The sequence below is a fragment of the Tribolium madens genome, unplaced genomic scaffold (assembly GCF_015345945.1).
Source record: "Tribolium madens isolate multiple individuals breed KSU strain unplaced genomic scaffold, Tmad_KSU_1.1 Scaffold_96;HRSCAF=242;Tcas5.2_LG5, whole genome shotgun sequence".
In the NCBI taxonomy this organism is placed as follows: Eukaryota; Metazoa; Arthropoda; class Insecta; order Coleoptera; family Tenebrionidae; genus Tribolium; species Tribolium madens.
In genome coordinates this window covers 114469-127439 of record NW_025401068.1, presented here as the reverse complement: position 1 = coordinate 127439, position 12971 = coordinate 114469, and the positions used below count along the sequence as shown (strand labels likewise).

The following is a 12971-nucleotide window of genomic DNA, read 5'->3' as shown; positions in this document are numbered from 1 at the left end:
ATCCGACAGAATTTGACGACATTGACTATTGCTACCCTAAATAGCGTCCTAAAGTTGAACGTATCACTCGCTAGGACGACATCCAGACGCTCGTTCGATGCCGTCCTTATTCGTTTGGGTTACTCCGGCGCCTCCACCATATGTCACAGGCCTAAATTCGTGAAAGTGGTTAAGATAAAGACCAGTTAAGAGAGTACTCACCGCTATTTTTGACAGTCATCTCTCGTAGTACTCGGCAATAATGATGAGGGGAGGGGGCACAGGTCACTACTCGGGTCACTCGCACCACTGCCGCGAAGAGTTATATAATATACTAACAATTAACTACCCCTCTCGTATTCCGCCTTCATTTATTGAGCTTCAATAGGCTGACTTTACCAAAATTATGGCCCCTTGTTCCAGCTCAGAACTTAAGAATTCCAATGTTAGCAAAACCAACCTTTCGAAACACAATTCGTTACGGAATACTAGGAAGTTGTTGGCTTGAGTAAGACTTTTCTTCCAAAATAAAGCAATTATAACTAGAAAAGTTATCTACCTAGCCATGAAACAAAAAACGTACAATTTTTTTGATAATTTTATATTAATTAATTCCCCCCACAGGTACTCACCCTTTTCCACTGTTGTAGTTAATAGTAATTGTAGTTAATAAATAAATATTCCTTATAAAGCCAGCTATGAATTGAGTTCCGTAAAAATCCTACCCTACCGTAAAAATGTGTTTTACTAAATAATAATATTTTATGTATCAAGTACGCAAAATGTTGTTTTATGGGACGAATCGTACTTAAAGACGAGACGACGCAGGAGTCGAGTCTTTAATGAGATGAGTCCCCTAAAACATTTTGCGTACGTGGTGCATACATAATTTTTTGGTATCAGCTCTGCAAATATCTTCTGAAAATGTGAATTATTTGAATTCTGAATCGTAAAATGTGGAAACTGTGTGAAAGCGTAGTACTTAGGTGTCATGACGTTATTATGGCAACCAATTGTTTATCGAAAAAACGGTTGTGTTGAAGATGTGTGAAGTTCCGGCGTTCATTTCCGAAAAAGCAAAAATAAGTGTTTCGGATTTGCTTCCGGCGAAGTCTAAAGCCCAGTATGAAAAAGAATATGCTTCGTTTCGTGATTGGAAGCAGGCAAATGGCGTCACTCTCGTGAATGGAGATGTGATATTGACCTATCTGGACGAAAAGGAGCCGAGTTAGTTACGTTGAAGCGTCTAGGTGGGTGGCACTCATCTACGGTCGCCGAATCTTATATTGAGGACTCAATAGCGAAAAAAAAGAAAGTGGCAGCTTTGATCATGAGACAAAAAGAATCAGGTGCATTAGTTTCATCTGTGGCGAATTCTGTTGACGTGGTTGCATCAACATCGATGTCAGTAGAATCTTCAAACAAATCCATTACTTATATCTTCAACCGTATAATTTTGGGGCCGTTTTACGGCCCACTTTGCGGCCGAACGGTGCGACCGATTTTTACCAGTTGTTTCGTGGTACCTCTTAATCTAGCCCACACAGGAATTTTATCAGATAGCAAAGGATCACAGGTAAAGAATTTCATATGAATTTAGTCTTAGAAAACGTTGACAGTGTGCCCGCAGGTCATACGTTTCCATTCAGTAAAAAATGATAAATGATAAAGTAGTAAAGCTGAAAATTACCATTTTTTTTATTTTAATCAATAGATTTTGAAATAAGTAAAAACTAGTTAATTCTTTCCATAAAGGCGGATTTAGGTAAAGAATTGAAAATTAACACTGATTTGAATATACAGGCTGCGCCAGAACTCGCGCCCCAGAGAAAATTTTCAAGTAAGGTAAGATACCAGGAACATGAAAAAAATGTTTAAAAAATTCTTTCTGTCAAAAAATTTTGACATTTATTTTTTGACATTTGACACTTTTTTATATCTATTTAAGGATACTGATGATCTTGTGTATGTTTTTTTACAATTATTTAGTAAAGGGACAAAAATTTTGCCAATAAAAGCGACAAATAACATTGGACAGAGTCACAATTTAGGATACACCTTCATTGTTTCCTCTTTTAATAGCCTATAGCAAAAAAACTTGGAAAATTATTTTTCCAACAGAAATAAATAGAGTCTAAGTGCAAACTTTAAACCCTCATAACTTCGAAATTTTTATAGATAAAATTTTTTTAACATTTTTTCCATGTTCCTGGTATCTTACCTTATATAGCATTTTTCTCTGGAGCGCGAGTTCTGGCGTACCCTGTATTCCAGGCAAAAATTTGTCGTTGAGGGTGTTATTTGCCAAAGACATTTTATGTTTATTATCGGGATTCTAATACACAGGGCAAAAAGGTTTTAGGTAAATAACACCCTTAAGGACAAATTTTTGACTGGGATAAATCCAACTCAGCGGTATAATTAGAGCCACCCTATAAATTTAAACCGCACTCGTTGACTTGGATATTAGGAAATGCTGTAAAAATTTTATTTGATTGAAAATGAAGCCAGAACTCGATTTCTTTGAAAAATGTCACCAAAATCACATAAAATTCTTTACTGCTGATAAATAGTAAACAACCCTTAACTTCTATATTAATTAATAAATTTACTAGTAAATAAAACAATAAATTAATTATTTTGTGAAATGATGACTTTGGACATCAAAACCTTGAATCAGATCAATTTTTAATTTTAAAGAAACGTTTCAAATATTATTTTATTCCTTTCAAAACAAGTTAAATGCGATAAGTGATTACATATAGTCAAAATTCTTAATAATTTGAGCAAACGATTTATTAATTTTCATCAACTCTCCATCGACCCATCCCAATGCCGGAAAACCGACAACTGCCGACCATCGGCTCCATCCCATCTGAAAACGGTCGAACGTGTCTGCTCGAGAGCCGAGTTTGTGACATTACTTCTGAAGCACCGTGTACGTCCCCTTGCTACAAGTAACTTACATACCAAATTTCAAGTTTCTAGCTCTTATCGTTTTCGAGATATGCTGTTTGCAGACACACACAGTGTTACGGACACTAATTTCATTTATATACCAAAATTACTTTGTTCCGCTGTGTCCCCTCACAAGTTTGTACGCAGTTAGGTTCCGTCCAAGTATGTACTTTTGGTTTTTACTCCACTTCTAACGAAGTCAAGGTCATATAATTTAGAAGTTTAATAAAATTTTGTTCTTCCAACCTAGTTCAACAGGTGTTGGATTTTTTATTAAAAAACAGACTTTATGTTGACAAAATATTTAGAACACACTTAGCTAGATATTTTTTACACAAGGTAATAAAACGAATCTAAATTTTCACATAATGGTTTATTTAACGCTACTATATTCAGAAAATGGTAGGCTTAAAAGCCTCCTCGTATGATCTACCGATCATCATCACATCATTAGTTTATTCTTATATTTAATTAATAATAAACAATAGGTAATATATCAATAATTAGTTATCATAATATGTCTACAAGACATAACGTGAACATGGAAATTTGACAAAATGTTTGACCACCTTTTAAAATAAGAAAATTCATAGTTCCAACAGAATAATGAATAGTTAATACAGATCAAAACGGGTTACGTATTCAGCGTGTATGGCACAATTTGATAAAATAGATGTCAACAGGATAATAAAGGCAAGGACAATCGGCATTTTTCCTATATAATATTAATAATCAATTGTAATCGCACACTTTATCAAATGAATTAGTTCACCCGCTTCAAGGACAGGCATGCAGAAAAGTATCTCCAAGCGGTAAAATGGCCCCCAACACAATGATATTTTTATTATAAGTTATATAAGAATAAATAATTTTTAACATCAACACTCATTGAGGCTAAAACCAAAGACATGTCATGTGGCCCTTAATAGAACCAGACAACTTCCTTCTACATGCCTGTCTAATATTCAATAATAAGGAGAAATCATAAATCCAATATCGTAATTATGGTTGTTTAAATATATCATGCATACACCCATATTTACTTATTTTATCATGTACGTTTATTGATCGTTAGAGAGAATAATATTTCCATAAATCTTTATTAGTTATATTTTTCAAAAAATAAGTGTTACAACATTTCTGCACTGTTTCTCCTTATTTCTGAATTATATCGCCTCTCTATAGGATACTGCAAATGAATTCTTAAAATTAACTCACCACGATCTTCTCGTTCACTAATGTGTAGTACTCATTAAAATATAGCTGAAGATTCAATAGCACTCAGAGAACGAGATTCCGTGGAAGTGTTTAACAGAGCTGACAAAAAACAAAGGCAAAAGGCTTAGATGCCTTATCTGCGTTTGTTTTTTAACAGACGATGCAAACAACTAATTGTTTGCTTTATGATGTGACTTAAATAACAATCGTTACTAAAATATCACAAAATTGTTGTTGATAAAATGAAAAAATAATGAGCCACTATATACAAAGTATATTTTATACAAATATTAGTATTGTATTTGATTAGCAGATTTTAAAAAAGTTTTCTTCCATTGTGGCTCATATAAAAAATTCACTCTCTTTATTTTCAGGTAATTTTATCAGATGTTTAAAAAATATATCAATAACAACAATTAGAATAAAATGGGCAGCCTGCTGACCTGATCATTGCGCAGGTCAATTCTACTTTAGGATCAGAAGTCTCCCATAACAAAACACGCCAGCCTTTGTCAGTTACCAAATAACAAAATATAAAACAACAAAATGTAATACGTAAAAACACATCAATAAAAAACTACTGTCTATTTATAAAATTTAACAGTAACTGACCGGTTCACAAAAAAATGTAATTACAACAAAAACCAAAGCCTTAACAAAAAGTATATAATCACATTATTTATAAGCAAAGCCCGAGGCATTCAGCAACAGCCGCATAAGCATAGCAAAGGTTTCAGGAAATCTAAAGCAAACATACCTAGGCGTAAATGATAGTTTCCCTCGCTGTTGACACATTACGTAAAAAACGAAAACTAAACCACTTATACATAATTTCTATTGATATATTAATAAAAAAAAGACTATTTGTAAAATGTACAAGTACATGATTTGGTTCAGTATTTTATATTTATATACATAATGTGTAAACGGCATAATTGGTGTTCATTCTCTTATGTTTATATTGATTTTGTTGAGGAAGCAGCAACACTCTAAAAAGGACGCGATATTTAAAAAATCACTATGCTTTTTATATATTTAGTATCATCAATATGTGTGTATAATAAAATTGGAAGTGAAAATTAACTTAACATTTGAGACTAACTGAAATCTTGTTTAAATATGAGGTGCTGTAGAAAAACATGGAAGTCAAATTGGATAAGAATTTTCTGTTTTCCATATCACTCTAAATATGAAAAATACGTGGTGAATTTTTATTTTTTTATCAACTTTCGTAATAAAAAAGCTCGGGTCTGAAAATTTAATATGCAAATAAAATGTAATTTCTCTGACCAAACATTTCATGCATATGAATAAATACCGCTAAAGAACAGCAAAATCTAGAACTATATTAAGTGTAGAACAAGACGAAATTGTCTGATCTAGGGACATGCAGGTTAATATAATATTATATTTAAGAAAAATTATTCTAGGTTAGGTTAACAATGGACTATGTAATAAAGTTAATATGTAGCAACAATAATGCGTAGCTTGTGTACGGTACAAACTATGTAAAGTTACTGAGATCTGCACCTAAAAGAATGCACAAGTTAAGTTAATCCGTGTTGTGTTTCGGAAATAACATTTTAAGAGGCTACAGATCGATCAGCAGCAAGAATAGCAGAAGCATATACGGAGCGCAACACAAGAGACAAGCTAACGTAGCAAACGATGCAAATGCACTAAGCAAATCAGAGACCCGCGCTTCGTCTGTGGAAGCTCACATTTTATCGTGATATTAAAGGGAAAGACCTATTTAAAACGATATTCAGATAAGTTGTTTTAATATGCAATTTGTTACATTTTAATAATGCCCATAGTATCATTAAAAGAACTAAATGCATTTACATGCAAAAAATAATTCTAATGATGCATCATAATGACCAATATTTTTAGAACAAGTCCCACACTGTAAATGGGTTAAGGTTACGTATGAAATATTTAATGACATGACTATTGGCAACAATACTTTTTCTAGAAGTTAAATTGATTGCATAGTTATAAATATTCTGGGTATTCCGGCCACGTGGATTTAATCATCTATTAAAGCACTGTAAGTCGCTAACGATTATATTTCACGAAAAATGTTATACCGTGGGTCTCAGGCAGACTTGGATATAGCAAAATAAACATGCAAAATTAGTTTTAATTTTTTTCCGGCTGCAGGAGTAACAGAAATCAAAATCTGATTGATGGAGCCTGTAGCGCTTGAAGAGGGCTATCTTATCGATATTTTTGTCGACGAATTAACTCCATTTGGACGAAAACGACCCTCAAAAAATAGAAATTTAAATTTGGCGGGTTAGCGTAACTAAGAAACGCACTATCAAGTCATTGTTGCCAAAGGAGAATTTGTCAGAATTTGACTTGATAGTTCGTTTCTTAGTAACGGCAACCCGGCAAATTTAAATTTCGATTTTTCGAGGGCCATTTTCGCGCAAATGGAGTTAATTGGAAAATGTCGATAAGATAGCCCTTTTCGAGCACTACAAGCTCAATTAATCAGATTTTAATTTCTGTTACTCCTGCAGCCGGAAAAAAATAAAAACTAATTTCTCATGTTAAATTCCTATATCCAAACCTGCCTAGGACAACCGGTATATAACGCTCTGCTTACAATGATACAAAAGTACTTGAAGAAGAAAGTTATTGCAAATATTTTTTACAGCAATAAAATGTAGTGTTAGATACATCAACTGATTATCACAAATCACAAATGACAAAGTTAGTGAATCAAAAATTTTTATATTACGAGTACGTATAAAATAGTATATTACAAACCAAGCAAGGAAGAGCTTCATTACAGCCGAGCGTTGATTAACTGTTCGAGAGCGAAGCTCGATAAAGCCTTTCTTCAAAGTTTGTATACTATTTTATTCGCAATCATCCAATGTTAAAATTCAATTTACTATAAATTGTGAATAATACATATCCTGATCGAACACATTTAAGTCAACGTAAGCGGGGCATGACAATACAGAAATTATAATACTGTCAAAATGACAATTCTAAAAAATGACTCTTTTTATTGTAATAATATTGGGGCTCATCAAAGTTAAGTAAGCCATTCTCCAGGTATGTAATTTTTTCGGGGTATGTAATAATTATTCCCGGCTAGTTTCAGTAATCATCTAGTGCTCAGCTGTTATCATGCCATTAAATTCCCAGATAACAATGTGATTGGAAATATTTTTTTTTATATTATCTTAAAATTGATAATTAGTTTAGTATTTTAGATAGTGTTTTTAAAACTATCAAATTAAATTTCATAGAAATGTTTTATTACCTCATGTTCAAACATGTGTCAGTTCGAAGGTCAAATATAAACTTCGTGTTGAGTAACGAATCTCTCAATAAAAAAAAATTGATGTCGCAACCTTAACACCTATTCCATATGTGACACATACTCATACTTTATGTAAAATATAATATTAAAAATACTAATCTAACAGCATTCGTTCAAAGAGATCTCCCGATATCACACATGTCGCATCTTGCCCTTTAATATCAGATTGTCGGACTGTGAAACTTATTTAAATGCTATTCAGGAACATGTATTTTTCGATTTCAATTCTTAATTGTGGCACTTTGTCGGGAGATATCGAGTTACGAAGTAAATTAGTTAATGTACTAAACGAAAACCTACTTGATTTTGACTAGATCAACCTATCAAAAGCCTGATGTTTATGGTGTAGTTTCTCCGTTTAAAAACCGCACAGGCAACATAAAAATACTAGTAAACATGATGCAAAAAATTGCTTCAGTCAAATTTTTAAGAATTTTTTAACTAGAAAATCCTAAAAATGATCATCCACATACATCATTACATAATTCGTTTGTAGTATTTGGATGAAACAATACCGAACACAATTGCAGCAAACAGGAGGAATACCTATAAATAAATATTAATATGTATTTGAAATTGGTGGGTATGTGCAAATGCAAAGAACATAAAGTCTGGGGAGCCATACCATACCATAATAGGTGTTCGACGACAGTCTTTCGTATAAATAAATAAAGTTCTCGTGTACGAATAATTTAGGGGATGTAGTCAAATATCATTGTATTTTTTATTTCTCCGTTTTACTACAATGGTGACCAGTTTTTTCAACCGTACGTACTAAACTCTCCACCCTATTACTCAAACGTATATTATAAAAACACATGAAACAAAGTTAATTAAAAATATAAAAAAATTTAAATATCATGAAGTCTAACATCAGTATAAAATCACAGTAATATAAAAACAAAGCTAAAAAATGTAATAACACAGTAATAAGAATATACTGGAACAAATAATACCGCTCCAGATATCTCCCAGTTTGACTATAGTGACTCATGGCCCACTGCCTGGGTCGAACCCGTGAAACGTTATTTTGTTATTGTTATGTTTTAGGTTCTTTTATAACAATGAATATAGAAGGGCATGATGCACCTATGGGACAGTATTAACCCTACGCAGAATTCGTACCGGAAAAGGCATCTGGCCATGAATAAAATTAGATATAAATTGTCCAATATCACGAGTTTCAAAAATCATCAATCAATTTCTCAATTAGACCAAGCCAAATTATGCTATCACATATTTTATTAATATCAGACACGAAGCATCTGTCACAGTCAATATGTAAGTGATTACCAGTTACGAAGTAAACGATTGAAAAAGTTCATTCGTATGAACAGGAATATAAACACTTTTGTGAAACTTAAAAGTCCAATGCGATACGATTTCTGTATAAGGATATCTATCAAATAGAACAATAGAATTATATTATAACCAACTTTTGTTTTACATAGGGCATTCACTCGTTCGAATATCTTATTTTACTACACTATTCAATCAAAAACTAATGTAACATAAACATTTTTTGTCATTATATGACTATTATACAATATAATAATAAAAAGTTCTATATATAAACATGACATAAATAAACGGTTCGGTGTTTGTCGTTGTGACTACTGCAGGTAAGAGGCCAAGGCAGCCATGACGGGTGCTGGTGGTAGTGCAACTGGGATGTGGTAGTATTTACAGGTGGAACGAGAACACTGTCCCTTTGCAGCGTCACGGCAGACGGCCACTCGATTCTCCACCACTTCTACCCCATCTCCTGAAACAAGTCTTCAATAAGAGAACATCAAAAGTCTAGGTAATTAGAATATTATCAAACATAATGAACGACAAAGTATTTCTACAAGACAAAAGTTGATGTAATTATCGTAAAATCCGTCTATATTTGCTTGAATTTTATGATTTTGACTTACACTCGTTTTCATATTAATGTGCATCGAAAGGGATCATTTTAAGGTGGTAAATGCAAACAAGCCTAACCTCAATCTTTCCTAAAAATTATATTTTCAAATAAATGTGTACCTCATGTAGTAAAAATAATTAAAATTAACAACGTAATTAACATAGGGTAGCAAACATAAAGTTTTTTGTAATTATTGATGTGATTAAATTTGTTCTGAATGACATCAAGTACACTTTTTATATAAATCGGCCTTTAAATTAAAGAATCATTTAGACTGTTACAACCTACTTGATGCACACTAATATGAAAAAAAGTTTACCAAACTATTTTGAGGGATTTAATGAGGGTGATTGTCAAATTATACTTACCAAAGCGACCAGCTGGCAGTTGAAGCAACCTCGAAGGAAACAAATCTTTATAATTAAGGGGTTGCGCTTTCTTTATCGCTAAAGACAAAAATATAGACAGACTTTAACCTTCTACTTTTGTGGGCATATTTTATAATCCATAAATAATCTGGGTAAAGTATCTATGGTGTAAATAACTTAAGTGTAATTATGCTATAAATATAATAATAAGATACCATAATGTACAGGATAATTTTAAAGTATGTGCAAATAATCTAACAGGTGATAGTAGAGTTGAAAAGAAGTCAAAATAACTCAGCTTGCCCTATTCGAATGTTTACAGTTTTTGAGACACAGTTTAAGGATGGTTCGGCATTTGAAAATTCTGCAACCCACATTTCTCAAAACCTAAATTTTATTTTAGTACAGAGTACCCTTTAAAAAAATTGAGTCCAAATTGACAAAATCAACCACAGTAAAAAGTGTCCTCATATAAAAAAGTCATAACACTGTAAAAATTTTGCAAAGCCATGCCAATGAATGCAAACACAATTTAAATCAGACACACCAAACTTTTATTTTAAACACAACACCTGTTTCAACCCCAAAGTCATGACATCTGATCCAGCCACTCTTTTACAATTTTGTGTACTAAATCTGTGTGCTCTTTACTGATATTTAAAATAACATTTAAACCAAAATTAATCAAGAACTGTCTAGCGTTCGAGATTGCAGTACCGTTTTCAAAAAACTTTTTTGAAGGAAATCTAGTGCTCTACAATTTTCTTTCTTACCTTTTTTTGTAACTTCACGCGTATTTGCAGTGTTTTAAAAAATATGTGGCGGTGCCACATTTTATATTTACACTGACCGAAGCTCGTTGCTCAAATAATGATCAAAGTGTATCAAAAATGCAATGAAAAATATGGTGTATGTTGGAATATCGATCATTTGATGAAACACTGATCTAAGTCTATTCTAAAACTTAACAGGCCGTTTGACCTTGGGACCTTGCGCTAATATTGGTTAACAAATTTTAGTTTTAGTGAACTATCAGATTGCACTATTACACTATTATTACTATACTTATCATTAGTGTGGGTGAAACATTAAAATGAGTGATGCAAGCACCAGTGACTGTGGAGATGTGGTTCAATCAAAACTTTTGTTCAATAAAACTAGAAAAAAGCGCTTTGGTAGATTGAGTGATGCAGCAAAGCATTTACAAAAACAGTCCTGTGAAACAGGATCTCCATGTGACTCGAAGTATTTTCCTTGCTTTGTGGTTATAGACGCTACACAAGATAACAAAATTATAGAATACTTTAACAAAATCGAAGATCGGAATGCCCAAAATAGGTATTTGTGTGATTTAAGAATTATAGGCGATAGTTATAGAGACGAAGGCCAAGAAAAGAAAAGCACAGTGCAAATTTGAAGGTTCATCATATAAATATAAAATTAGAATCAAGGGAAAAATACTCACAACGAAGTCAAGAAGTGATAGTTTGTCAAAAAGCATTCATAAATTTACATGGAATTAACGATTTTAACAATTTCACCTCTACTAGCTTTAGTGAAGAAAACCTTTCGCTTGTACCAGTGGTGGTGTGTCTAAGAAGCTATTTAAACCTAAACCGTTAAAAATAGAGATATGACGTAGCGGACTTTTTTAAAGCAACTTTGATTCTCTACAACTTTGTTTTGAGTTGAGAAAACATGAAGCGAGGCAAACATTTCTGTTCTGCTTATTATTTTAGATTATGGTTTTCAGCAAAATTTTTGCTATATCTTCATTTCTTACTGTGAAGTATAGTATTTAATGTTCCTAATGCCAGGGATTTTTCTGATTGTCTTGTTATCATCTTCATTTAAATAAAACATTTTTTTTAATTTTATTGCTCTTAAAAACTTGGAAAATTATTTTTCCAACAGGAATAAAAAGAGTCAAAGTGCAAAATTTAAACCTTCATAACTTCGATATTATTATAGATAGAATTTACAAAAATTTTGCCAATAAAAACCACAAATAACATTATACAGAGTTACAATTTAGGATTCAGCTTTCTTTTTTTTTCTAATAGACTGTAGCAAAAAAATTTGAAGAATTATTTTTCCAACAGAAATAAATAAATAGCCCAGTCAAATTAAACCAATCGGTGGAAAAAAATCTTAGAGTTGGAATTTTTTTTAATCGCTTTCTTGACATTTGGGTAGACATATATCAAAAGTCCCCTAAGGTGGGCGGCGAGCTCGGGGAGGAGGAGGGGGTTAAAGGTGTCTTTTTTTGTTTTTTTGCTTATATCTTGGAAACTATCATTCCTATAGGTTTTTAACTTCTTATGAAAATTAAAGCTTACAAAATTTCCTACAAAAACGGTCCTTTGCGTTTTTGTTGTAGGACTAACCGTAACCGAGTTATAGGGCTGACAAAAAACATCATTTAAAAAAATGTGCTTTATCCGCATTTAAAACAGAATTAGTCTTGTAATTTCAAAAAACTGGCAGTAAATTGAATTTACTGGGTCCAATACATCATTAAAGGAGAGGGGAGTCACGAGGGTCTATGAATACAAACTCATCGTTTATGTAATTTATGCAGAAATTTCTATAGAAATCTATTTCTGCATCAAAATTTCCTACAAAAATGGTTTTATTTATTTTTGTCGAAGGACTAACTGTAGGCTTCTCAAGTTTGGAGTCTACATAAAACTGCATTAAAAATCCTTTGAAACACATTTCATTAGTTTATAGTAAGTATTTATATGTGTAGAGCGTTCCCCAACTAAGCTGGTCTGCCTGAAAGGTGATTCGGGTGTAAACATTTAAACGGAGATATAAATAAAAATTTTGGAAGAAAGAGAGAATCAATCTCTAAGGGGGTTAAATGGGGGTAAACGTTTAAACAAAGATATAAACATAAAATGTTTTAGAGGTGTAAAGGGCACACTAAAATCAATTTTTCAAAAATTAGTTTTTAAGAGAATGAAACGGTGTACACATTTAAAGAAAACATAAAATTTGGAAAATATGATCCTTAGAGAGTGTAGAAGTGCACTTTTCAAATTTTAATGAAATAAAGTAGAGTGTAAACGCTTAAAAACAAAATTAGAAACATAAAATTTAGAATTTTGAGAATGCAGAAATGCACGAAGACGACACTTTATGAAAATCAACATTTAACATTTATCCATAAACATAGCCCATGCGAAGAACG

The 12971-nt window shown here is 32.3% G+C and overlaps 1 protein-coding gene across 1 annotated transcript in view; it reads right to left on the bottom strand.

Annotated features, from left to right (window-relative positions):
• Positions 1–3293: 3293 nt before the first annotated feature.
• The window catches only part of LOC123012932 (muscleblind-like protein 1), a 47935-nt gene continuing 38257 nt past the window's right edge, over positions 3294–12971 (bottom strand). The window contains exon 9 of the mRNA XM_044411174.1: positions 3294–9263. Coding sequence (XP_044267109.1) covers positions 9112–9263 — 152 coding nt within the window. The 3' untranslated portion in view covers positions 3294–9111. The remainder of the gene's footprint in view (positions 9264–12971) is intronic.